Source organism: Lonchura striata, chromosome 9, assembly GCF_050655825.1.
Source record: "Lonchura striata isolate lonStrDom1 chromosome 9, ASM5065582v1, whole genome shotgun sequence".
NCBI classification, from domain to species: Eukaryota; Metazoa; Chordata; class Aves; order Passeriformes; family Estrildidae; genus Lonchura; species Lonchura striata.
In genome coordinates this window covers 27433924-27461360 of record NC_140711.1, presented here as the reverse complement: position 1 = coordinate 27461360, position 27437 = coordinate 27433924, and the positions used below count along the sequence as shown (strand labels likewise).

Sequence of the window (27437 nt, the reverse complement as noted above, 5' to 3'; positions counted from 1 at the left end):
ATGCCAGTGTAACACTTGCTTTTAAAAAGGCTATTGCCCAAAGTGTATCAGCTTATTTGGCATATAGCTGGCAAGTTATTCTTCTTCCTTCTTTTATTGATCTTGTAAATCATTGTCCACTTGCCTTGTACGAACTTATATTCACTTAACTGTTGGTGGTGTGATTTATAACACTGACAAAATGGTAAATGTCTCCTGTCTCTGTTGACATTAATGAAATAATTCACACTGTGCCCTGTGGGCACCAGCTTCAGTTCTGTTGAATAGTGCTGGCTACCAAAGTGTCAAATTTACTCCTTGCTCCTGCACACTCCTTGATAAATACATTTGTGAAGGAAAACATAGTTAAGAAGCTTTTGTGATCAAGGAAACCAAAAATGTAGACTGAATTACAGAAGGATGTATATGCCAATGAATACCTCGCAACATTTAAAAAATACTTACATTGTGCATTAGGATGTGCCTGCACTATCACTGTGTCAAATGATTCCAAACCTCAGCTTTGGGGTGAAATCTCTCATCTCCTTTTGAATTCAGGAGGTGGCACATGGTCTGCCCAATTACTCCAAGAAGTGAACAGCACCACTTCCTCCAAGAGGTGACAAGTTTATCTCCTGAATAATAAATAAGAAGGAATATTTTTTTAGGGGAAGATTAAATCCATCTAGAATTGACCCCTAGACAACATAAATTTGTGTTTGGTTATCAGTAACAGCACACTCCACCTGAGGTGGGTGCAGTAGAAGGATAAGCCACGCAGGAAGGTGGAATCACATCAGGAAATTGGAAGGCCAGCTGGCAGCTTGGCTTCACAGAAATACCATAAACATGGTATAGAAAAAACCCAAGAAGCAACCAACAATATAAAACAAATGTGAAAGCAATTATTAAATTAGTTTTGTTATAAAAGCTTCTCTTGAAAAAGAATTTTCAACTATATTGGTAGTGCTCCAGTGTTCAGATAAAGCTTTGACAGAAAACTGTGACCTCATGTCCTTGAATTTTGGATCTAAGGAGCAGATGACAAATGATAGTTAGGATGCTCTTGTTTTTCTTCTTAGTTGTTAAAGAACGGCAAAAAATACCCTTGGATGAGGAGCAGGATATATTTGATATATTTAATTCCTAGCACTTAAACTCGGAGTGGCGTTTCCCGTATTTTTCTCGCTGGCAGCCCCAGGAGTGAATGAAATTCATTTTTGTGTCGCTTTCGCTGCCCTGCACCGCGGGCCGCTCTCCACTAGCGGTCTCTCCAGGCATGCAGCATCCTCCCCGTTCGAACCTTCCCTTCCCAAAACCGCCGGAGGAGGACACACGGCCATGAAATATCCTGGAGAACATCCATATGTGCTGTGAAAATACAGAGCGAAGCTGGGGAAATGTCCTGCCTGCCTGTTTCTCCTGGTGCACAACGGGAAGATGTGGAGTTTCTCCACTTCTGGCGTTTTGAAGTGAGCTGCTCCTGTTTTATCAAATGTACTAAAATTCATATAGTAAATTTACTCGGATTAAAAGTCTGAGTTAAAAGCTGCTCATTTTAAATTGAGGATTCAAGAGTGGGACTATGGTGGTGTTAAACACGTATTTGAGACTCAGTGTGTGTTAGTTAATACTTCTGAAAGCCCAGGCACAGCAGAGAAAGCAGTGGTGGGTCTTTCTATTTTTACAAGATACATCAGGAAAGACCCAAGACTGATTTTGTCCCTTTACAGCAGCTGTGCTGATGGCTTTGATGAGATCAATTCCACCTTTTGAGTAACTGTCCACCACATTCCTCCGAGGATGTACCAGTGCGACTATTAAAGTTCAGCTGGCAAACACTGCCTTCATTTTTCTCCCTCTGCGCTACATTTCGAGCAGTCAGACTGTTGGTTTGCATTTTTAAAAATCCCTCCGGCTCGTTTTGCAAGCTCGGCTGGCTGCCACTGCGCATCTCCCCCTGTGCGCGCCCCGTTCCCCTCGCACGCTGCGGATGCTCTGGCAGAAGTTGGGGCTCCCCTCTTGCTCCTCCCAGCGCTGTGGGGCTGGAGGCAGCTCTGACCCCTCCCAGGGAGGGAGCTGGGCAGAGGCAGCCGAGTGTTCTCAGCACAGCCGGACCAGGGACCCGCTCCTGCCCATCCCCATCCCTCCCGCTCCTGCAGCCGGGACCTCTCCGGGCTCACCCCCGTGGGCACTGTCCTGTGCTGCTGTCCCCACCAAAGGACCGAGATGGTGGCCACCTGCCTGCACCTGGCTGGATTTGTCTGCAGCTTCGTAGGGTGGATCGGGGTGGTTGTGGCCACGGCCACCAACGACTGGGTGGTGACTTGCGGCTACACCATTACCACCTGCAGGAAAATGGATGAGCTGGGATCCAAGGGGCTCTGGGCAGACTGTGTCATGGCAACAGGGCTCTATCACTGCAAGCCCCTCGTGGACATCCTCATACTGCCGGGTGAGTGTGTCCCATCCTCCCCTTCCCACCCCGAGCGAGGGCTGAAGCCTTGCTCAGGAGCTGCTGCTGCTGCAGGAGGTGATGGTGAAGCTCCTTCAGCTTCACCAGCACAGGAGATGCTCCACTGGATGCACTGAAGGAGTTGGATGATAGCTCTTAACATGATTCTCATTGATTTACACCTGGTTTTAATCGCAAACTGGTTTCATGTTTTCTGTGACTGCTAAAATCCAGTAAATGTTAATTAATTGCTCTTAGTAAAATCTCACTGCTCCTTTCACGTCTTGTCTCTGGATTGCACTGCAAGACGTACAGAGCACACTGAGGTGTAATAGAGCACTTCAAGGGGATGGTGAACTATTACAAATGTTAAGGTTTGATTCCTTAAAGTGATTTGGAGCATAATGAATCTTTCAGCATCTATTATTAATGCTGCTGTGGCTTTTAATCTTTCAGGAGATCATCATTAGTCTTGGTGGTCTTGCACTTCCCACAGATTCTGAGGCAAGACAGAACTTTTACACAGCAAACTGATGTAGCTACTTTTACCTTGATATTTTTTAATGATATAGTAACTTTCATCTAGTTTACTGAAAGGCAAAAATTAAGCAAGATGTTTAATCAGCATTAATACATCTTTTGAGCTAAATAAACCTGCCAAAGTCTTGTGAGGTTTGCTCCCTGTAAGTTTAGTTTGTGAGCTTGCCAGTTTCAACCACTGTTCACTCTGAAGCACTTAATTCTGCTCTGGTTTAGATTGCAACTCCTCTTCCATGTCAAAGGTGCCTCTCTCAAAGCTGACAGGGCAGAAATGACCATTCCTTGTCATTTTCTTGGATGTTTCCTTATTTACTGGTTTACATTGTTGTGAAGATAATTTTACAAGTGGTTAAAAAGATAATTCCTGAATTTCTCTCTGTTACAGAGCTTGGTCTGTGGCACGCAGCCCTTAGCAATGTTGAGTCTCTCATTCCCTTTCTCTGTGTGTGCTTACTTTTATTTTAGTAAGTTTGCCTTCCTTATTGCTGCTGTTGTTAAATCTGATCCAGCAGAGAAGACAGAGGAAGGTTTTGCCCTAAAGAAACATTAGTGAATGCAGCTTAATAAATAAGTGAATGGGTCTTGCAGTAGCAGAGAGCAAAGCTTCCCTCAAGCAGAAGAAAATCACAAATCAAGATGTTTCTGCTTGTAGCCTGTTCGATGGAATGGAATGAGAGGGAAATTTACCCTGGTGTGCCCAATAGCTGAAATATATTTACAGCCTTTCTTTGTCTGAGTCAAGTCTTTAAAATGAATTGTTTTTATTCTCATTTACTTAGTACTGGTTGCACAGAATACACACAGGGTACAGTCATCTCCTTTGTTTAGGGTCTGCTTTTATGCCCTGAATTCCTCAGGTAACTTTTTTTTTTTTAAGTTTCCTCTTGAAAAAAATCAAGCAAATCTTCAATACACAAAGTGTCTGCATTTCCAGAAACAGTAAAGTCCTCATTCCTGTGTGTCAGTGGGATGTGCTCAAGGCCCCTCTTTGCTGGTGTTGGTTGAAGCACCTTGAAATTCCATGCCTGCATCTGACAGCTTCTTTTTGTTAATAAGAGGGGACAGAGAGCCAGCACACTCACTGTGCTGAGACTGTCCTGAAAACTGGGGGAGGCCACTAGGCACTGGGGCAAACCTGACATTTGCTCTTTGCCTTTTGCATGCTAATAATGACCTGTATAACTTACTTATATGTAATTTTTGTATTATATATATATATATATATATATAAAATATATATATATTATAAAATTTAGATATACATATCATATATATTTTTAAATAATACATTGTGATACATAAACCCTCCCAGAGTGGCAGAAATGTCATGCTCCTGCCCAGCACCCCCACAGCCCCTAGTTCCTGCTGTTTCCTGTTGCCTTGTGCACAGGCACAGGTAAGAGAGGAATGGGAGCTGATAAGTGCCAGGGGATCCTGGGATGTCCATAGGGATCCAGAGGAACAACCTGGCCCTTGGTCATGGCAGCTCCAGCAGCTCTGCAAAGTCTTCTCCCTAAGGAAAGGCTGTGCCAGTACTCAGCTCAAGCCATGGATCTCCTCTGAGGCCCCAGAGCCAGGCTGAGCTCCTGGGGTGCAGTGCTGAGGTGTGGCTGTGGGTGAGGAGTGTCCTTCCTCCTCCTCCTCCTCCTCCTCCTCCTCCTCTTCCCAGGTCAGCAGTGCTCATTGCCTTGGGGCAGCTGCTGGCAGCATCCCATGGACCTGCAGTGTCAGTAGTGGGTCTACAGCTGTTCAGCCCTCTGAATGATGGGGGAGTCTTTGAGGCTTTAAATTCCTGCTATTTAATTTCAAATATTTAAAAATCTTGTTCTTTGTTCAAGCTCTCGCTATGAAGAGATACAGGGAAACTCCTTCCTAGAGAAAATGTCTCCTACTTTCCCATCCCGTATTTTCCAGCTCCATGATTTCTCAGGGAAAAGCTTGTGTTTTCCAGGCAGTGCTGTTTGTTTGTTGAGAAACTGGGACCCTGCACATCCCGTGTCCACGCACATCCCGTATCCACGCACTCCCCACTGCACTGCAGCCTCGCCGCCCTGTGCCTGGTGAAGATTTGATGTTTCCACAGGGATGAGCACATTTCCCGTACTCCGTGCATGTCTTGGGCTTCTCAATGTAGTTACAAAACAGGAGCTTTTGTCCAAAGTCTCCTTTTGCTGTGCCAATAACGAAACCCTCCTCCCTGGCCTTGCCCACAGGGTACGTCCAGGCGTGTCGGGCGCTGATGATCGCCGCCTCCGTGCTGGGCCTCCCTGCCATCTTCCTGCTGATAACGGTGCTGCCCTGCATCCGCATGGGCCACGAGCCCGGCGCGGCCAAGTACCGGCGCTCCCAGCTCGGAGGGATCCTCATCATCCTCCTGGGTAAGGCGCAGCCACGGTGGGGCTCCAGCGTGTCCCCGCTCCCGGGCTGGCTGGGCGGCTCCTCCTGGGAGGGTTTGTGCGGGCTGGGCTGGCCCTGCTGGGGCCTGGGGGTGGACAAAAGGCACGGGCAGCAGTGGGAGGACAAGGACAGCAGGGTTAGAGGGAGGGCTGTGAATCTCTCTGTCTTTGTCCTGTGGAGTTCTCGGGCACGGCTTCTCTTGGAAGGCCATTGCACACGGGCAGTGCCTGCAGGCAGGGATCGTGCTGGTTCACCGTGGAAGTGATTTTTGGGAAAGGGTCTAGACTTCCAAGCTACTTATAGGGAAGGCAGAGCCTCCCAATTTTCCCTGGACATCCAGGGCAAGTAAGCTGAGGCATGGATCATGCTGGTTCACTGTGGAGGTGATTTTTTGGAAAGGATCTAAACTTCCAAGCTACTTATAGGGAAGGCAGAGCCTCCCAGTTTTCCCTGGACATCCAGGACAAGTAAGCTGAGGCATGTGGGAAGGGAAGCCCTGAATGGGGCTAGTCCTGTGGAAACCACAAGGGAAGGAGCGTGGAGGTGGCACAGACATGTGAAGAGGGATGGCGCTGGCACGGGAGGAGGACTGGCGTGCCCTCTGTGCCTCCCAACCCCCTCTGGCCAGCCTCCCCCTTGGCCTCCAAGCTCCCCTGGGAATTTCTTCCCGTCCTCGGTGCTTGTGGAGGAGATTGTTTTGAGCAGCTCAGACTGTGGAGCTCATTGTCCCCCATGCAACACCTGCATGTTCTTGAGGCCTCGTCATCTCAGCAACAGCCTGCGGGGCCTTGTTGTCACCCGTCTGTGGCAGAGGAGGAGGGGAGAGGCAAAGTGACCTCTTTGTGTGGCTCTGCTCTCACTGGCAGCCAGCACTGACATCATGCCCGTCTTCTTTCTTCTTTTTTTTTTTTTTCAAGTGGGCACTGAATATAGCTGCACACTTGGAAGGGCTGTCCTCTGGATGCTCCTTCCATGCAAGTCATCCCACCTCCATCACTTTGTGGTTAGCACAGGTCCACACATCCCAGATCTGAGGGATTGAGTCCAAGGGGCCTGTGGAGTTTAAGAGCACAGCTGGAAGTCCTAACATCAGCTTTAAAGGGCCAGTCCAGGACATTCCAATCATGAACAGCCATGTTGGAATGTGATCTTCATCCCTACCCTGGAACCTTGAGTCAAGTGTTTGGGCTTGGAGAAGTGAAAGGAAAGGTGGAGGTTTTCTCCCTGTGAATGAAATTTAGTGCTGGAGGAGTCTGCTCGGCCCTGCCCAGGATGGGGAGGCCCAGCAGAGCTGCACTTTGCCACAAAAGCCACAAGATTTTGGTTCCAGTCAAGGAGAGCTATGCTGCAGGTCAGCCCTCCTTGCATGGCTGCATGGCTGCAGGTGTGGAGGCAGGAGAACTGTCCCTAAAAATCCCAGAGGGAAAGAGGATGACAGAACCAGCTCACAGATGACAAATTCCAGTGACACTGTTGGGTACCACTGTATTAGAACAAGTGAAATCCCGTGTGCTGCAGTGTCCCACCAGGTTTTGGTGTCTGGTGTGCCACTGTCCCATCCCATCACGCTGCAGTGGGACACCAGGGAGGAGAGCAGGTGTGAGGGGATGATGGAGAGTTGTGCAGGGATGATGAGAGCTGTGGAGCTGCACAAACCAGGTCCTCCTCTGCCTCAGCACACGGCTTTCCAGCTAGGTAGATCCTGTGAGGAAAGGAAGCCTGAGAGATCACATCTCTCACATTTGTGTCGCAGACACATTGGCATACAAATGATCTTTGGCTCAGATTTGGACCACATCTTATTGATTTTCACCCCTGTGAGCTCTGAAGCACCTACAGGTGAAAGATTTACTGGTGTTGCTGATGCCCTGAATGATCTGGGCTGGGATCAGCAGCCTGGTCACAATGTTTTAGTCACAATTACAATAGTGCTCTTTTTGTCAGATCACAAATGAAGAATAAATAAGCTTCTTTTGCTCCTAGGTTGCTTTTTTTAAAAAAAAAGGAAAGAGGAAACCAACCCACATTTATATTTACAAATCCCATTTTTTTCCAGGCTCATCAGCAAGACAGTCCCTTTGAAAGAAGAATAATGTACAGAGTTTAGGACTTTGACATTATTTAAGCTGATTAATGATCTGTTAGCTGCAAGATGAGGTGTCACCATTCCAGAGCATTTAACAAGCATGGATCAGGCTCTGAAAGATACAATGCTGAGTTAAAATCCGTTATATTCTAAAAGTAACATGCCCTGGACTGTTTTTATTCACTCTCCAGCCACTGAACTCTCACTCATGGTTTCCACAACCTCACAGGCTACTGACTTTTCCTCTTTGGGGAGAGCAACATCCAGAGCTCTGGTTAAAAGAAAATGGCCCCCAAAACACTCCCTAATGCAACAGAAATGGGGAGTGGGGATGCAAACAGGGAAGCTGGCCCCAAAGCAAACTTCACTTGCTGCTCAGGGAAGGGATGGCAGTTTGTCACTGAAATTCGGCATAAGGGAAAACAGGGATTGAAACACAGCACAGAGCCAAAAGAAAAGAAAAGAAAAGAATATATATATAGAAAAAGCTGAAAAGTTGCCAGGAAAATAATGGGCTCAGATATTCCATTGATTTTTCTGTCCACTGATAATCACAGGCTGCCGGAGTGCAACCTGTGTGCACGCCCTGCTATTCTGCTGCTGATGTGTTTATGGCTTTGTTTGATCCTATCTGACCAAGAGAATTGATTTATGGCTGAAAACAGCAGTCAGCAGAGGTTTGCTCTGAGCTGGTATGAAAACATTTCACACTTTGGTGTTGATGGAAAATCCCTGGCCCAGCCTGTGTTGTTTGTTTTGATACTAATTTGGAGGACCACTTGCTGGTAACCAAGGGGGCATTTTCCCAGTGGAGAAGAGGGACTCAGACACTGGAAAATAGATGAAATATATGTTAGTGGAAATTGCTACTACAAAACAAGCCATTGGGTACTAAATAAAGGATGTTAATGAGTTCTCCTGAAGACTGCCTGACGTTTACTTGTAAAACCATAGTTATTAAGATAAAAAGACTGCCTTGAATGCAGCAAAAAAAAATTTGGTATCTATTTTATTCAACTAAATGCTTTGAAAGAGAAATCCATGTGACTTTGAGTCAGCAATTCGGAATAGTTAAATTTAGATGTGAAAGAAAAGTATTCTTTCTTCTGCAAAAAGCCTTTAACTTACTGTTAAGGAATTTGGCAGGGACTCATTGTCCCTTGAGTTAGAACAATCCTGTTCCCTCTCTCCCAGCTCCCCAAGCACCTTCTGTACTTCTTGTCTCTGTGCACATCCTTCTGACTCCAACACATCTCTGATGTTAAGGGTTTCAGCTCAGCAGACTGAGCTACTGCAAATCCACACTTAAAAAAGACTTGGAAACACTGGGAGCTGGGATGTATCCCTGTGGATTCACAGCAATCTGATGGAGCAAGGACATTCATGCCATGCAGTGCTGAGATGGTTTTTTAGGTAGGGGCAGTGGCTTTTACAAGATTGCCTACTCCAGCTGCAATAAGCAAGCAGGATTTCCACACATGTGCCCCAAAACAGGCTTGTTTTCCCAACTGAATTAGCTGCTCTAATAGAAAATATTCCTTCTCTTTGCAGACCTTCTTTTCTTTTTCTGCTAGACTATATTGGCTGCAGCAGCTCTACTGTCTGAAGATTTCTCATTTAGAGAGAGGCAAAGGATGTCCCGACATTAGCACAAGAGAAGGGATAACAATTTCTATCTACACTTCTTTTCCATGTAGGCAGCCATTTTAGAACTTGAAACTTGCCCTAAAACCTCTATTCCAATCTCTTTGGAAAAGGTTTCTTGTCAAATCTCTTTGGTTTCTCGTCAAATCACCTTTTTCTTTCAGCCTTTCCCTGTGGTGCAACCAGAATAAAATTCGAGCCCACAGAGAGACATTGCAATTGCTGACTGTCCTTTTCCCACCCCCTCGGAGGATTTACAGCCCAACCTAATCTATGCAGAGCGATGAAGCCCAGTCCTGTTCCAGGGCATTCCTCTTGCTCAGCAATGGGGTCACTGGTGACTGATGGCAGCTGGTGGCCTCCGAGGACAGAGAGGTCGAGTGAACCCATGCAAAGTCCTTGGCTTGTGTTTCTGGCATTGTCAGCATTAAAATAAGGTGTTTTACATGTAGTGGAACCACATGCACAAGAGAAGCCATTGTGTGAGCATCCCTGAGAGCTCTTCTCACCCCAGTGCAAGTGTTTTCTTCGGTCCTGTCTTGTGGGGGAGGGTCTGGAGAGATAAGGGTCTTATAGTCTATAGACAAATATATATATATATTTACTGCTGACAGAGAAAGAAAAGATGATTGTGTTTTTTCGGACAACAAAGCAGTTTTGTTCGCAGAGCCCATTAGAATGCTTTGTGGATTCCCAACTGATACATTTTTGTTTTAAAGCGTTGGAGGTTCATGAGCTGTTTGCAGGACCACTCCACATGCAGGAGAAATGCTCTTCTCCCCTCCCTGCTTTCTCCAAAATTCCTTCCAAAGCTGCGGGGCCCTTCCTTTGAGGAGGCCCAAAATTATTTCTGGCTTTATAAGCATCCTTCAAATGTTCTTCTCTTTTCCATAAGAAAATATTTTCTCTCACAATAACTACAGCTTTGGGGATGGGTTTTTTGCTGTACCAGCCAGGAGCTACGGTTTGTTCTCTGCTTTAACTAAACAATTTTATTTTTACTCTCACCCCTTTCTTTTTCCCTCTTGCAACCTTAACTTTCTGACACTGCCTCCAGATACCTTTTAACACGGTCGGTGGAAATCTGTAACGCTGCCATGGTCCTGTTATTGTTTTGCTCTGATTCTCTGATAGCCACAAGGATGGAGTCCTGCACAGCTTGTCCCGGAGGCAAGTAAATATTGACAGATTAATTCTTCTCAGATGTACAGGCCATCGAGGAGTATTGTTTTAGGACCTGCTCCTGGGAGGTGATTAACACCATCAACTCCCGTTGCCCCCGGTGCATGTGGGGACTCTGTGGGGACTGTCTCCCTCACATGCCACCTCACAGCACCACTGCAGCTGCCTTCTGGCTTTTTGTGGAAAAACCCCCTCTGGAATATCAAGTAAAATGTGAAGCCTGCAGTCACTTTTTGACCCACTGTAGTCCCTAGGTAGGATCCCGTTTTCTCTTCTGCAGACTCTTCAGGTCCCATTTTTATTAAATTCAGTAAATATCTGGAGAGCCTTGCTGGGTTTGTCCCCATCGCTTGATAGAAATTTTCCACAGGGAAGTAGAATCTGTTTTCCAGAGCTGTGAGACATTTCCTTTTCCATGAAAAAAACCCAGCAATGCCTAACTGCTGCTTATTTTGTCCCTGCTCATTTTCTGCTCGTATTTCATAAACCCTACTCTGCCTTAGAGCACTGGGAGATTTTGGTGAAGTTTATGTGACCCAGTAGAGCCACTGAAATGATGAGGAGGGACATGGGCTGAGGACACAGCACGTGAGTCCATGTGGAAATAGGGATTTAAAGCAGTTCACACAGGTCCACGGATTTTATTCTCTCATTGATCCATATGGTTTTCATGGCCTCTTCATATCTAATCTATTCCTAATTCTGCACTTCTCCACAACATCAGTTTCAGGGATGACTCTCATTTTTTTCCTCTTGACGATATTTTGAGGGAACAAATCTGTTTCTCTTCTAATAAATATATTATGTTGTGCTAGGCAGCTGTTGTTTTTTCTTCCTGGGAGAGAGGGCTGTTCTCTCTCCATCCCTCACTCCTGAGGCTCCCACGTTGCCTCCTGCTTGGAGATCTCCTGGACCCAGCACTGATGCCGCTTCTTCTGGGGTGGGACTGGAAGGGAGGAGGGATGGGTTTCCTCTCTGTCCCTAGGCCCGTGTGACGCCCTGCTGTCACTCCCTCCAGGTCAGAACCCTAACGCTGTCCTTCCCCCCCATCCCCAGCCATGTGCGGCGTCGTGGCGACCATCTGGTTCCCGGTGTGCGCCCACCGCGAGACCACCATCATGAGCTTCGGCTACTCGCTGTACACGGGCTGGATCGGCTCTGCCCTCTGCCTCTTCGGGGGCTGTGTCATCGTGTGCTGCTCGGGAGACGCGCAGACCTTCGGCGAGAACCGCTTCTACTACGGCTCGGGATCCAGCTCGCCCACCCACGCCAAGAGCGCCCACGTGTAGACGCCCCGGGGACGCCCCACGGCTGCCATCCGATGCTTTGGCTGGTGGGTTCGTGCGCCCTGGGTTCGCTTCTGCTGACACATGCGGCTGTCAGGCTCCCAGGGAGAGATTTAGAAAAGCAGCACAAATGTCTGGTAGTCTGAAGCATTATTCTCCCCATCTCTTCCCCCCCTTTCTCTAGAAAGACAGCTCCAGCCAGCCCTACCTCTTGGTCCTCACCGTTTTGTCCCGACCGCCTGCCCCCAGCTTCTTGCAGCCAGGGTGGTTTGGGGTTGTGGGGTGGGGTTTAGGGATTTTAGTTTGTCTTCTTGCTCCCCTGATTATAGGAGAGTTTAAAGCAATAAAACAGAAATGAGAGAGACACTTTCCCATTGTTAGGAGGACTCTGACAGCTTCTCCCCCATCCTCACTGATTTCTCCCACTCAAGGTCACGGGTCTGGCACGGCTAGGGAGAGAGGATAGGGAGAAAGGCTGTCCTCTCCCACAGGGCAAATGTTTCTCTTTTGGAACAAGAGGAGGGGATTTTTCTGCCTTTCTCTGTAAATACTTTTGTATGAGTCTGATCATTTTAGTAACAGTGTTTCCCCTACCCCCACAGTCATCAGTATGAAGGAAACAGAACCCAAAGGTCCTAATGACATGATAGATAACAGTGCCTTTTAAAATAGTTATAAATGACTTTGGGGGCTCTAATCCCTGCCCTCTGCTTCAGTTTCTTTTTTTTTTTTTCTTTTGTACAGAGCAGTTACTAAAAAGTGTATTTTTACATTTTTTTAAACTCCTTTCTTTCTTCCTCTAAGTTTGTGTTCTGTCTTGCCTCGTTAAAACAGCACATTTTAACATGCAGTATAATGTACCTGTTACAATACAATTCTGGTGAGTACTGATGATGCCTTTGTACTTTCAATGAAATACTGTACAATAAATAACAGAGTACCTGCAACCCTGACTACTTTTCCTTCCTTCCTGTGTGTTTCCATAGCCAGTTTTTGTATGACAGGGATTGGCAATGATTTTGAAGATTTTCTTTTTTTTATAGCAGTTCAGGATGAAAAAGTGCTCTGCTGTGGCATTAAATGAAGAATATTTTAAATATGAGTAATCTTCCTGCATGAGACTGTTCGTTATCTTATCCTTTGATTCTTTCAATGCTCCCAGTAGCAGCTTGTACCAGTTGTACCCACTAGTGGGTTTCTTTATATTGGGAAGAATTAGAAAGCCCCTGAAGAGGTGGAGATGACCCCAAGCACCATGAAGGTGATACCTCATGTTGCTGAAAGTGCTCTCATCTAAAGTAGGAGTCTGATCTGGGGTCATTGCTCTGATTAAAACTGTGTAAGATAAGATCTAACTCTTCCCTTACCAGAGGCTGTAGCAATTTAATTACACTGGTACAAAATCCCATCTGTTCCCAGAGATGTTAACTCAGTTCAAACAATTTGTGTAAGCCAAGAGAAGGAAAAAGGGAATAGTTGCTGCTCAAACATGAGCAAGAGGAGAGCCCCAGTGGCAAGGCAGCAGGAGGAGGAGAAGGGTCTGAGCAACTAAGTTTTTTGGGATGATGAATAACGGGAAAACAAGGCTGTAAGTCAAGCCTCGTGCATTCTGGACTGCCCTTGGTCTGCTTCATCTGGAGAAACCAAACTGGGCGACACAGGCAAGGGTGCTGCAGGTCCCACCTCCCCTCCTCCACGTGGGAAGCTGGAGCATTTAAAAGGAGGCAGAGAGGGGCCGGCTGTGCTCCACGAGGAGCCTTTGCCTGGCCCGAGCATCTGCCTTTGGCAGCGGGAGGCTCTGCTGTGCGAGCTGGGCAGTGTCCCGGGGCGGTGGTGGCAGGACACTTGTGCCCATGAGATCACGGGCAGCGCACAGGCGGTTCTTGTGCAGCCCGAGCGCGCTGTCAGTGCGCGCATTGATGCGCGGCTGCCCCGGGCACAGACGTGCCAGCTTGTGCAGGCTGCCCGGGGATTGTGGATTGTGCCCGCGGCTTCACCCTCCTAACCCCGGGCACCTCGGAGCAGAAATCCCATGGAATGCTGCCGGCAAACAGCCCCGAAGCAAACCGGGAGGGAAAAGCACAGGAACACCTGTGTCGGATGCTCGGGGGAGGGTTTTGGTGCTGCGGGAGGTGCATGGCCTGATTGGGAACGAGCCTTGCCAGGCAGCATTTAGGGGATTTTTTTTCTGCCCACCCCCTTAAGGATGCACCCGGTCCCTTTCAATCTCATCCATTCTGCGATCCTCATGCACGGGGTGCTGGGGTGTGGCAAGCACATTTCTCTCCCTCTCAGGATTTTTCATAGAGGTGCACAGAGAGAAATGAAAGAGAAAACAATTTCTATTTCTGCTCCTTGTTTTTCCTATGTGGAATGTGTTTGGAGAATTGTTCACCTGGAGTGAGTACTTGGCTGGATTCTGGTGAGGATTGTTTGAGCCTAGTGGTCAATCCAACCCACCTAGGGCTGGACTCTCAGAGACGGTCACGAGTTGTGTTAGAGTCAGAGAAAGTAGTATGTAGTTTTAGTATCCTCCTTTTATATAGCATATTAATGTATTTTAGGATAGTTATAATAAAGAAATAATTCAGCCTTCTGAATTGAGTCAGACATCGTTATTTCTTCCCATTGGGTTCGACTGCATTTACAATGCTGGGGACCCTTGGCAGGAAGAGGCCCTGGGGCTCTGTGTGCTCTGCCCACAGCCACAGGTTACCAACATCTGACCCCAAATCCAGCTCTTAAAAGGCCCTGGCAGTGCTGCTCAGAGGAAGGAAGAAGTTTTATTTTAGGCAAGAGAATTAAAAACCAACCAAAGCAAAGCAACACCGCAGCAGCTGCAGGAAAATGCACATTTGCAACCACAGGGTGTGAGGAGATGGGGCCAAGAATGTGACAGGGTACTAGTGCTGGCACCAGAGAGGGGAAGGGTTCTCAGGAAGCACAAAGAACATTAAACTCTTCCAGTTTTTAAAGGATCAAAGCTGAAACACCTGCTTTGTGCCAGCCCAAAACACTCTGTTTCCCTGTGGGGCTCTCTTGGTCTGGATTAGCCACAGCACTGGTGGCTCATGAAGGATTTTAATGCTCATTTGCTGACCCAAAGCCTCAAAATAGGATCAAATATAATTCTTCTGAATCAAAAAACTGCTCCACACCATTCCTAACACCAAGTATGGAGTGCTGGCTGTGAGCCATGGTGGTCACCCCAGTGTGGAGGTCCCTGATGCCCAGCAGAGCTGTCCCCAGCTCTACCAGGACCAGCTGGAGCTCTTCATCCCATCCCCACGATGAGGAGAGCACCTGGCAGGCTCCCCACTCCCAGTTAACAGGGACAGCAGGAAGGAGCCCTTGGAGGCTCTGAGCACTCCAAAGGGGCCAGGCAGCTGTGTTGGCCCATGCAGGGAGGGGACAGTGCTGGACACCCCAGCTCCCCCAAGGAAAGGTGAGTGCCAGCAGCTGGGAAGACATCAGTGCACCCCAGGCCTTTGCACAGTCAACCTGTGGTCATTTGCTTTAGGTTTTTCCTTTTTTTTTTTTTTTTTTTTTTTTTTAAATTTTTTAAATTGTGTAAACAGATAACCATTTTCTCTCACAACAGTACAAGTAAATAACAAAGTCAGCCCCCTTAAATGGATCTTCTAAAATGGAATTTTTGAATCACTTAAAGCAAGATTTTGTTAATCTCTAGCTTCTATTTAGTACTTAAAAAATATCAGAACTTGGGGTACTGATTGGCTTAACAAAATTTACATGGGATTTTTTTATTATTATTACTTTTTGGTTTAGTCTTTCATTTAAAAGATTTACATTACTATGGAAACTAATTCTAAGACACATTTGTCTCTGGCTTTCTTTACAAATCCCTTAGTTCCTCTTTGATTTTTAAATGCAAAGGCACACAATAAAAGCTTTATGCATTTATTAAAATATACAGATTTTGGTAAATTTAGATTTTTTTCTTAGTATCTTGATTATATATACGTATTATATATATAGTTGTCAACAACACAGTCATTTGAAAATAAAAACCACTCCATAACATATCTGCATATTTTTTCTTTCTCATGACACACTACAAGACCCCATTGTAAAATGCACCAATGGGCTTCTGAAAACCACAAAAAAAAAAATGGATAGAACAAACTGCTTTTAACAAATACACCAACTTCATATCAGAACTGCAGAGAATTATTACACCAGAAAGTACCACCTGCAGAAAAAAAAAAAAAAAAAAGCAAGATATACATCAGAAAGACTGAACAAAACGAAGTGAAGGTCATTTACAAGCTGGATTTACAACATCCCATGTTGCTGGGCTGTGATTTCGCTGCCATGGGGAGGATGCTGGAGTGCTGGGTGTCAGACCAAGGGGCTGTGACCATGTGGAGTGAATTTGTGGAGGGGCTGAGATCTTACAGACTCGGCCTGGAAGGTTTGAGGTATTTATGCTCCACCTGTACCATGCATTTGGCCCCTCAGGCATGTGCCCCATGGAGAGCAGGCAGGCATGGAGGTTTTGTGCCTCTCACCAGAGGTGGGAGCAGGATGGTTCCGCTCTGCCATGTCCTCCTGATGGCCCAGACATGTGAGAACCTCCCTCGGGGCACCCAGGGGAAAGGCTGGAGTTGGGTTACAGCCAAACGAGCACTTGCACCTCTTCCCAGCCCCTGGCCAGAGTGCCCAGAGGTGATGGACACACCTGGTCATTTTGCCTTCTCAGCCTTTGCTCGTGCCCACTGAAGAGCCCAATGCTGCTACAAGAGACAGCACGTGAGTTTCCAGAGGCTGAACCTGCACATCTCCCAGGAGCTGCCACCCAGAACAGGGAGCAGGGATCCTGTAAACCAGCCCTTGGCCACTGGCAAACCCCCAAGACCTGTGGCTCGGTCACCTTCTCCTTAAACACCTCTGTTGGGTGGGATGTGGTACAGCTCCCACCCGCAGCACGGCGAGGGCTGACAGGAGCCCGTCCTCATCTGACACTGCCACGGCACAAATGCTGCTCCCTGGAGGTCCCAGGACAGGGTACAGCCCTCTTGCCCCAGCACTTCCCCAGGAAGGGGAAGGAGGATGGGTGACTGGGAATGGGGGCAGCCAAAAGGCTGCTCAGATCCAATGGAGAAGTTCCTACAGACACCAAAGAGCAAGGGGTCAAACCCTTGTCAAATTATACAGCGTGACTAGAGTGGACGTGACAAAAGACACTGGTACTGGTAACTGCTCTGTAGCAAGAGATTAAGGCTGCAAGAAGAACAGGCTTTGACTCAACAGGGTGCTTGGGCATGAGTCTGTGGCTCGGCAGATGCCCAAATACCGTGTGGAAGCAGGACGAGAACGACTACCTTGGATATGGTATAGTACAAGAGCTGGTAGGAAAGCAGCATCAATCTTCCTCCCTGAAAACACACAGCCAGACCTGCGAGGTGCCATCCCCTCCTGGGTACTTCTAAGGCATCAAGGATGAGAGCAGACAAGCGTGGGTGGATGGTGACCATCACAAGAGGAGTTCAGTGTTGCCAGAGAGGTTTCCTGAGCTGGCCCGTGAGCGGTGCACATTGCAACAACTTTTCAGTGGGACACACTCAGGATTTCTCCCTGTGGAAGCGTGGTAGGGGAGGGCAGCAGGAGTCAATGCCAGAGCAAAGCTTACAGGTCCTTTAGCCAAATCTTCACTCCCACCCTGAAGCTGCTGCAGAGGCCAAACTTCCCTTGGTTCCCCTGGAGCACTCCAGGTTAAAATCTGCAGAATTGGATGCTCTTCTCCACTGGGAAAATGACTGTAGTTTGCCACACTGTTTGGGACAGGAGCTGGAGGGATACTTTTACACCCCAGGCAGAGCGTCTCCATCAAGCCCTTGCATCCCAGGAGTGATGAGGATGGGCACAGGTCCAGGCACCCTTTGCACCTACTTGCCCAAGGAGGGTGCCAGGCAGGTGTTTTGGGAGCCTGAGCCTCATCCAGTGTACCAAAGCATTAATGATTCTCAATATCCATGAGGATATTTCCATATAGGAAATCCTGCCCCTGTTGATGTTAAATTGTCCCCTGGGAAGCCAGCAGCAGCCCATGGTACTTGGGGTTGGTCTGGGCTGCACTGAAGCCCCTGGGATGGATCCATCTGCAGCCTTCGGCAGCTGCGGGGAGGATGTGAGTTGCTGTCTGAAGGGTTTTGGTTGCTATTTATTCAAAAAAATGTTCCTCCACCACGGTGTTTTACATGAAGCATGATGGGCTCCACAACTGAACCTGCTGATAATCATTGACCAAATCCCATTGACTGATGATTCTGTGGGGACACTGGCAGCAGGGAGTCTGATGGCACTTCTGGGGGCCACGGCCATGTTCAGGGGGTTTACATCCACCTGCTGACCACCTCTACCCCATGAGCCACCAGCTCTGTTTGGTTTCAGACTGAAATACGGACACTTACGGAATGAGCAGCATTTCAGTGTTTTTCATACAGCACCCACCAAAGCAAGGTCAAAACCAGAGAATATTGTACAAGGTGCAGTAGGGAGTCAGATTTCAGTTGCCAGGTTCTCTCTGCTTGCTACCCATGGCCCAGCCTCGCCAAGAGGTGGCTGACCCACGGATGCTGCTATTTTGTGAGGGCATGGATGGGTGTCTGGAGCACTGAGGGCAGAGTGAGCACTGGAAGGTGCCCAGCATGGTGAGGGAATGACAGCACGGTCCTTTTTGTAAAAGACACAAAGTGGTGGAAGCAGTGCCCAACCTCAGACTGGTGATGCTGAGAGGAATGTGTGGTCCTCGTTGACCATTTGTACAAAAAGGGTTGAGCCAAGAGTGAGTCACAGCCCTCACTGTGACCAGGAATGGGATCAGGCTCCCAGCCACAGATTTGGGGTGCTGGGCCGCGCTGGGACTTAAAGATTCGACTGAGACATGGACTAATTTTGAATAACAATACTGGGGTTTGGGGTGTGGGGGTGGACATGGGGGAAGCACTGCTCTGTGCAGTGCACCAGAACAGGCCATGGAAACACTGCATGATGGAACCAACTATGCATCTCTGAGCTACTCCCAAGGAAGAGTGTGTCCATCTCCATTTTGTACCTACCCACCTCTCTGTGCCTCTGGCTTAGCTATAATTTCTAGGTGGTTCAAAGGAAAAAAACACACATGCCAAGAAAGTGCCAAAAATTTTAGAGTGACATCTCACCACTGCGGCCATCAGGTGGACATTCCCCAGGGACAATTTGATGTCCCCTCATGTGTCTCCTTCCACCTCTCAACACCCTCCTGGTTTGGCACATCTCCCACTCCGCTGCCTGCACTGGTGCAGCCGCTGCTGGGAGATCAGCCAGTGCTGGGGGATCAGCCAGCATTCACCAGAGTGAGACGCGACTGCTGGAGCTGGGATGGGCCACGGGTGCTTTTGGTCCGGGGTCAACGGCAATCGCAGAGCATGTCCCGAGTACTGGAGGTGAGCAGGGTGGTGGTGGAGGACCCGGGGAGGATGGGGCAGGATGGGGGAGCCACGGGGACCCTTCCTCATCACCTGGGCGGCGCGGCGCCCCGCTGCCTGTCCCGCTACTCGGGCGAGTAGTCCAGCTCGTCGTTGGCGATCAGAGCATCCGACGGCGGTTTGTGCCGGCCTTTGCTTTTCGACCTGCTACTTGTCCGATGGCTTTCCTTGGTGCCTGCCATTTGCTGGTACGAGAAGCTCTTGTCCTCAGAAGGACCCCAGCCCGGGTAGCTGTCACCCTCGGGGGCGAAGGAGAAGCCGTCATCCACAGAGAAGGGGTCGACATCCACGTCGTAGCGCTGGTAGGTGCTCTGGTGCAGGGCCTCCTCCCGGGCACTGATCTCCAGTGTGCTGTTCCACATCCCATAGCCAAAGTAGATGAGCAGACCTGGGGTGGGCAAAAGGGAGAGGGTTGAACCCCAGCTACTCACTAGCCCCACTAGCCCTACCTGATTTCACCTTTCAGCCCTACCTGATTTTCACCTTAGACAAATGCTTTCACTGGCAGCAAATACATCTAGAGATATGATTTCTGGTGGATCATGATACTGACCTACCCCAGAGATCTGTACAGAGAAATCCAAACTCCACATGCCATGGATTAACCACAGGGGACTGATGTGAGATTAAATCAGGATCACATATCTCTGCCAGAAAAACCAGTGGGATGTCCCATCCCCAACAGCCATGGATGGGCTGGTGAAGCTCATCACACCTAATGCAGTGGTTTAATTGACTCGTTGTCATTGCTGGCAACTCAAGAGGTATTTGCACCCATAGAGGAAAGTGCTTAATCACAGCAGATTAAGTAGATGCTTTGGAGTCATCTTTTCTTCCAGGTAGAAGGGCTTTCTCTGGGTTTGCAGCTTCAAGTATTGACTTCAAGGGCCAAAAAAGCACCGAGTATATCTTCTCCAGCCCAAAAATGCAGATGGCAGCTCCTGCCCAATGGCTCAGCTTGGAGGAGCTATGAGATCTGCTTTATTCTCTTGGGTTTGTGGAGTAAGTGGGTTGCAAAGTAAAGAACTATGGGTACGCTGGACTCCTGGTTATGTGTCAGAAATACTAAATTTGGGAAAAAAGGCTCCACAACAGAGTCTGTGAGTCCTAACATGTCCCTACCCAGAAGCTAAGAACTTGAGCTAAAAGGAGATACAGTCTACAGATATGACTTTTCCAGGGCTTCTAGAATTGGGCAGCTCTGGACTTTGGAAAAGCAGTGCTGAAATACTGGTGTGGGCTGCTGAAAAGCTCAAGTGGGTGACAGAGCAAGAAATCAGGCTGATTTCTGTACAAAACCTGCCTGTGAGGCAATTTGCAGATCCTGCTCACTTTGCATCAAAAAAGCTGTCAAAATAACCACCTTTTCATGAAGTCATTCTCCTCCATGAAACTGATGTTTTCTGGAGGTGTAATTTTCCACTTAGCTGTGGTTCAGGGGCTGGATAAAATGAGATTTCTAAAAACTTCAGGATGGCAAGGGGCAGATGAGAAGGACTGGGTATTTCCCAGGTGTCAGCCTAAGCACTCTAATTAGGGAAGTTTTTATTATCAACAACCTTCCAAAAGAGCATCAGTGAATGAAAATAAATGAACCTGGGACTCACCCACAAAACACCAGACGGCAAATCGGATCCACGTGACTGTGGAGAGCTTCAGCATGAGATAGATATTCACCAGCATGGCGAAGGCAGGGACAAAGGGCAGACAGGGGGCCATGTAGGGCAGCTTCTTGGGGTTTTCTGGCTGCTGCAAGATCACAAACACCAGCACGGCGATGAGCAGGATCATCAGCACGACCAGGAGGACGGCCCACCAGCTCTGCTCAGAGATGTAATCTGACCCAAAAATGATGAAGGAGCAGAAGATGAACATCAGGACAAAGAGCAGGAGCACACAGGTGGTGACCGTGTGGCCGGTGGCCGCCGTCGGGCGATCCATTTTACCCGGCAGCCCGAGGTGGATCCGCATCGTGTAGTACCGAGGGCCAATCAGCTTCTTCAGCTTAATGAGATAGATGTTCTCAGACTCATCTGCCTCTATCCCCGAGGTCATGTCAACGGTGCCGTAATTGGGGTGATTGACGTTGTAGGCAGACTTATCAGATTTCCCAATTAGCATCTCGTTATCTCCTAGCGATGGCAGATTTTTTGCCCCGCACGTGTTGGTCGGTGGGCCAGAGAACTCCTCTCCTTCGCTCCCAGGAGAGCAAGCTTCCTTCTCACAGTCAGCCAGGATGCCCTCCTTCTTCTTGGTGTGCTCCTCGGAGAGGAATTTGACGAAGCCGTCGATGTCGCTCTCGGGCTGGTACCGGAGGAGCAGGACGCAGACGGACACCAGCGTGTAGGCGAGCAGGGTGCCAATGGACATCATCTCAATCAGGTCCCTCAGGCTGACCAGCAAGGAGAGCAGAGCTGCCAGGAACCCGGACACGATGCAAGCCACGACAGGAGTTTCCGTGTAAGAACTGACGTGGGACAAAAACCTGGAGTGCAGAACAATCACAGAAAGTTAAATAACCATTGCAACCCTGTTGCAATAACCCTTCCCTGTTTCTAGGGGACAGTCTCAGGGATCCCTTCAGGTCTTGTTGCTTTTTGGAACTTTGATTCCACGTGGGGACTGGCAACCCTGCTGAAGTTGAATTTGGAGTTAGATCTGGGTCTGACCAGCTCTGCAATGAGAACTCGGATGCTTCCCAGATTTTATTCATATTAACTGCTCTCCTTTGTAAGTGGCTCTTGAATTAAACACTCATCCCCACATAATCAGAATCTCTAATGAGAGACTGTAGGGTAAGCTGCTCCTGATATTATCCCCCCAGGATATTGCTTTGCCTTGTGCCCCATTCTGCACCCACCGTGTCTGTGCATGTCCATTGCTCCCTGCAGTGACAATATTGTTGGGGTGTTGGGACCCCCAAGGCCCCTGGCACAATTCCCCCTCAGATCCCAGGAGGCCAAAAATAAATGCCAGCATGGGTGTGACTGACCTGAAGAGCAGCCCATCACCAGCCATGGCGTAAATGACTCTGGGCATTGGGAAGAGGGAGCCCAGCAAGCTGACAGTGAGGCCAGCCACGGACCCGATGGCAACGATGAATTTGGCTGCGTAGAAGCCGTGGACCACGAACATTTCCATCAGTGGGGACTCAGTGTCGATGGCATTGTAGGGCACCATCAGTGTGAGGATCATGCTCACCTGGGCAAGGCGAGAGGAGCAGGACAGGGGTGTCAACATCAGCACTGGAAGCTGCTGGGGATTCTCAGGGTGGAGGGGATGTAAAATGCTGGAGCTTGGTCTGTTTGCACTTTGCTGTAGGGTGGTTGATCCAGAAAACTGTGGGGTCTTAGTCTCTGCTACCCAAAGGCAAGAAGGGGATGCTTGAACCTTGCTCCAGGGGTGATGCTGGAGTCAAGTGGGACTGGGGAGGCTGGTGAGGCTGGTGTGACTGGCAGGGTTATTAACACTCTGGCTGCATACCTGTGTGAGAAATAAGGCTGGGGCAGACCCAAATCCAGATTGCATTGCTTGGAGCAACACTCTTGCCCTATTTGAGTCAAAGAATTTGTTTTCATGAGAAGCCCACTCCCATGCAGGAGAGGTGAGTTTCTTTGATCAGAACAGCGTTTTTTCTCCTTCATAACTAACTTTTGCTCTTTTGCAAGAAAAATCTCTGAGCACAGGCATGCTTTTATTGGGGTGCAGAGCAGTGCAATCTCACATAGCCATCCCTGCCTATCCCTCCCCTCATTTGGATCCTTTCCCATATCTCCAGCAGAGGCAGTGCTGCTTTTCCCAGAAACATGGAGAAAGGATGCTGCAATGCTGCTGCTCCTTCTTCTTTGCTTCTCTCCTGAGTGAAAAAATAGCTGTGGATGGGGATGAGAAAAAAAACCTGCCCGCCACCTGTGGCTGGCAGAGAGGTCTTGTTAGGTGACAGGAGCCTGGGGACAAATGGAGAGGAGCCTTGGCAGGCACTGTGCAGGTGGCCAGAAGGACTCACATGGTACATATATATATATTTATATGCATACATACATATTTATGTACATTCACACCTGTGTAGGGACTACTTACAGACACATAAGCTGTCAGGCACGTGACAAGCGAGGCTGTGATGGCGTAGGGGATGGAGGTGTTTGGGTTCTTTGCCTCTTCTCCCGTGGTAGCAATGATGTCGAAGCCAATGAAGGCATAGAAACATGTTGCAGCCCCCTTGAGCACCTGTGGGAAGGATCAAACACCTGAGTGCCAGGAGGGAGGCTGGCACCCAGCCAGGGAGAGGGAGCTGAGCACAAATGGAGCAGCGCTGTTGTGCCTTGTGTGAGCTAAAGGATGAGTGGCCAAAGGTCAGGGGGTGTACATGTAGCTCTGGAGACTGACCCTGGGACACTGCAAACCCACCAGTCTGATCTGAGGAAAAGATTTCAACCTGTGCCCTGAGCCATGGAGGCATCTGCAGCTCACCCCAAAAACCTGCAGTGCCTGAATACACTGCCAATGTCAGAGGAGCCAATCAACCAATTTCAGGTTTGCTTTAACAATCCTCCACCCCAAATCCATTTTTATGAGTAGGGATCTGGAACATGTTTACATGTTCTGCCTTAGCAAGATGTCTCATGTGGCAGCAAGATCCGCTTGCAGAGGAAGCAGGAGAGAGCAGCAGCCGTCAGATGTGAGCCGCTTCCCAAACAAACTCTGTTTTCCTTGGAAGCTGCAGACAGGTTAGGAGCACACATTGGAGCACTTGGATGAGGAATTATTTGTACTGTTTGGTTATTTTTTTTAAAATGTGATTTAAAACAATATACAATATTAGTGAGGACATTTATAGGAAAGGAACACTGGAGCGGGGTGAAGGCTGCCTAGCTGATCTGGAGCTGTGAAAGCCTTGCAGCTTGCTGGGTACCACCTGTCCATCACCTCTGTCATCTCAGCTGTCTAGTAGTACTGCACACAGTAAAACTCACCTTTTTCAGAGACTGTCTGTAATTATCCTTTTAAAATATGCCCTACGCTGTTGGGGATCTCACACTTGTGCTTGGTGGTGGATTTACTTTTACAAACAACTTGTGAGACAATGAACCAGCTGAAAAGGATGAGACCACCCTATTGAGTTTTTTGTTTTGGGTATGCACCTATCTTTTAAAACTACTTTTTTTTTTTTTTTTTTTTTTTGCAAGAGATATTTGGTGCATTGAATTGTAGCAAAACAGATATTTTCTATTTTCTCTTTTTCACTCCTATTGTATGGTACAGCAATCCAAGCTGTAAATATGGCCTCCATTCTCAAGTGAGCCTCAGAGCCCTTCTCTGGCAAAGAGACATTGATTTACTGGAAGAAGGTGCAGGCAGTTTGGGACCCTTTCAATAACCAAGATTCGTGGTTTACTTTACTTTCTTGCTTATTTTTCTTCACAAAACCCCAATGGAGTTGAACAGTGTAAATCTGAGAAATTATCTTGGGTTTAGGCCAGCTGAGATATTTTCAGTCTCTGTTCATCCTTGGATAAAAACCAGTGCAAGCAAGCTAAAAAAGCCAAATATGTTCAAATTCTCAGTAAGCTTTGAGGGAACATCCATAAAATAAGTACTGGCAGGTGGCATTATGAAGTGCTCAAAACAAATGATTGAGAACATTGTTGTTGAAAAACAGCCAACAAAAGTATCTCCCCTCTCCACAGAGGCAGATCCAGCTCTCTGGAGCACCCTGCCTCAGATAGCCACAGCATTTTGCTTCACTGCCTGGCAATTAGTGGCATTTCCTTGGGGAGACCTTCATGTGGAGTTTGGCTCTGCAGAAGGACTTTTGGAAAAGTTCTGGGTTTATGCTAAGAGGAGTTAGGAGATAAATCATTGCTGTAGTCTTTGGGTTTGGGGGGAAGAGCAGGTCTGGATACAAGCCTGCACTCCTGGAATTTGGAGGTCCCTGGCCAAGGCACAGGTGGATTTAACAGGGCTGGAATCTGGAGGGTGCAGCAGAATTGGGGTGTGTAAACCATGAGCAAGGCTGAGTGTGTGGCAGCACTTAGGTGCTGTGTGTCCCTCTGTGCCCACAGGACTTACCCCTGGCCATCCGAACGGCAGGAATTGTCCTTCAGCCCAGTTGTCACTTTTGATGTAGAACAGACCAGCAATCATGATGAAGACCCAAACTGCCAAGTTAATGACATTGAGCACGTTGTTGAGTCCCACAGAGTTCTTCACTCCCATGGCCACAATGATGGTCACAATGACAGCAATGACCAGAGCAAGAAGGTCAGGGTACGACTCCTCTCCTTTCCCTAGGTGAGAGAAAAGACATGTGCTACTCTCCATCCACAGAATATCCAGGAACTCTGTGGGGGAGTTTTAAACACTTTTCAGACCTTGACGTTTTGCAGAACTCTTTGGTCTCGTTGCAAAAGTGGTCTCCAGAGGCCTGTGTCTCCACTAGCTAAAACTGTTTAATTAAGGTGATAAATCTTGATGCCTCAAGACACTGTCTGGACTTTTGGGAGAGCAGCAAACCAATGACTGTGTCCCAATTTGCATAACATGTATCTGCCAAGTACTCATTAAAAATCAATCAGCGATGAAGTTTTCATGACATAGGTACAGGACAGCTGGCTGGTTTGCTTACCGGTAGGATTCATGGACTGTTGCTAGAACTGTTGATCATACAGGACCACCACAGCCCCCAGTCCCTGGCAGTAGAGCAGACACCAGCTTGTGCTCTTTAACAAATTCTGTGTGTGCCTCAAGAGGACCAAGCGGACTGTTTGCACTGGGTGAAGTGTTTCTGTGCTGCCCCTACCCTCTGACATGCGACTATTTCTGTGCATGTATTCTAAATGCCAGCTCATCCCAAAGGGGCCCAAAGTGTCCCATATCCCATCCCCTCCAATCCTGCCTGTGCGCCAGGCTGCTGAGGCAAAATACCAGACAGAGAGTGAATAATGAATGAAGCCTAATATCCATGTCTGACTCCTGACAAGCTTCCAATTACTGTTCCAGGCCCGAATTGATGGAGGTGTCTCTGCACAGCAGGACGCACCCAGGCCGTTGAGCGTGCCGACGCTGTTGATCATCCAGCGGCTGATGGTGTGGTTGGCCAGCGAGTCAAACATGCTGCTGAGGGCGCTGGCGCCCGCGGCCGTCCCGATCAGGTACTCCAGGATGAGGTTCCAGCCGATGAAGAACGCCACAAACTCCCCCACGGTGACGTAGCTGTAGGTGTAGGCAGAGCCCGTGGTCTTGGGGACCCGCACGCCGAACTCAGCGTAGCAAACGCCTGTTTGGAAAAAGAGGAAGAGGTGTAAGGAAAAAGAGGTTGGGAAATGGAAAAAAACTGCCTTGGTGCTTCCTTCCCAGAGGTGCAAGGAGGTGCCAGGATTACAATCAACATCAGGATCACAGAGACATTTCATGGTGACCCTCCTTCCCACTAAAATCAAGTTGTGACAGGTTTTTCTTTTTGAGAAGACACAGTTCAAACCAGCCAGATGTTTACATGGGATCCTGGACCAGTGCTGCACAGTCTCATCCCAGAGGAAGATGCCACAGGAGGGCTCAGAGGAGGTTATACCTCTCTCTGCCCCAAAATTCCAATCTTCAAACACTTATCCTGCATTATTGTTCTGCAGATCCAGGCACGAGCACTGTCCTGATCATCCCTGCTTTTGTTCATACCCACTTTTGTTCATACCCAGGCAAGAGGAGTTTGAAGATGCCTTACATAGAGAACATAACTTATTTTAACACCTAAAAAATATTATATTTAAGTCTTCTAAAGAACACTTGCAAAACTAACTGTGCAGAAGAAGAAAAGAAAAGCAAAAAGAAGTATTTAACTATAAACGTTTGGGAGGAGGATTCATCAGACTTCAATACTCTTTGAACCCTTGTGCGCTTACTATGTCAGGATAATTTTTAATAAAAACCTGACCCTGACACATTGATGTATTAAAAAAACCATGAGCTTTTTTTTTTTTTAAATGAATGGATGTACTTAGTCTCAAATTCCCCAAATATTATTCAGGACAAGTGCTGGAAGGGTCCTGCATGTTTAACACTGATTAAGCCCCTGTCCCAAAGACCCCAGTAAAGTTCATATGGGTGAATTGGTTAAGGCTGTTACTACCATTGAGTAAACATGTAGTAATTATTCAGCTCTCTATCAACCAATATTCTCCATTTAGGAGATAATAATTGCTTCAAATTTGCAATCAGTTCAGTATAGAGAGGGGAATGAATAATTTATAAAACTGCTATGAGGTGGCTGCTCTTCCTTAAGTGCTGTTTTTACTCTGTACAAACACAGAGTTATTGAATCTCTTAAGCTGAATTTGGTGGTGCTTGTTTTCTTGCTTTTGGAGGATTTTTATATTCCATTC

General features: G+C 47.8%; 2 protein-coding genes across 3 annotated transcripts in view; one reads left to right on the top strand and one right to left on the bottom strand.

Annotated features, from left to right (window-relative positions):
* Nucleotides 1-1794: 1794 nt before the first annotated feature.
* On the top strand, nucleotides 1795-12516 carry CLDN11 (claudin 11). The gene is made up of 3 exons (XM_021548198.4): nucleotides 1795-2434; nucleotides 5188-5352; nucleotides 11340-12516. Exons 1-3 carry the CDS (start codon nucleotides 2209-2211, stop codon nucleotides 11570-11572), a joined length of 624 nt encoding a protein of 207 aa, XP_021403873.1. The 5' UTR covers nucleotides 1795-2208; the 3' UTR covers nucleotides 11573-12516.
* Nucleotides 12517-15476: 2960 nt separating this feature from the next.
* Nucleotides 15477-27437, bottom strand: part of SLC7A14 (solute carrier family 7 member 14) — a 29966-nt gene continuing 18005 nt past the window's right edge. For both annotated transcript variants that reach the window (XM_021548254.3, XM_021548253.3), the window contains exons 3-8: nucleotides 26099-26335; nucleotides 25129-25346; nucleotides 23140-23286; nucleotides 22052-22260; nucleotides 20667-21544; nucleotides 15477-19447 (exon numbers count right to left, since the gene is read on the bottom strand). In XM_021548254.3, coding sequence (XP_021403929.3) covers nucleotides 19125-19447; nucleotides 20667-21544; nucleotides 22052-22260; nucleotides 23140-23286; nucleotides 25129-25346; nucleotides 26099-26335 — 2012 coding nt within the window. In that variant the 3' untranslated portion in view covers nucleotides 15477-19124. The remainder of the gene's footprint in view (nucleotides 19448-20666; nucleotides 21545-22051; nucleotides 22261-23139; nucleotides 23287-25128; nucleotides 25347-26098; nucleotides 26336-27437) is intronic.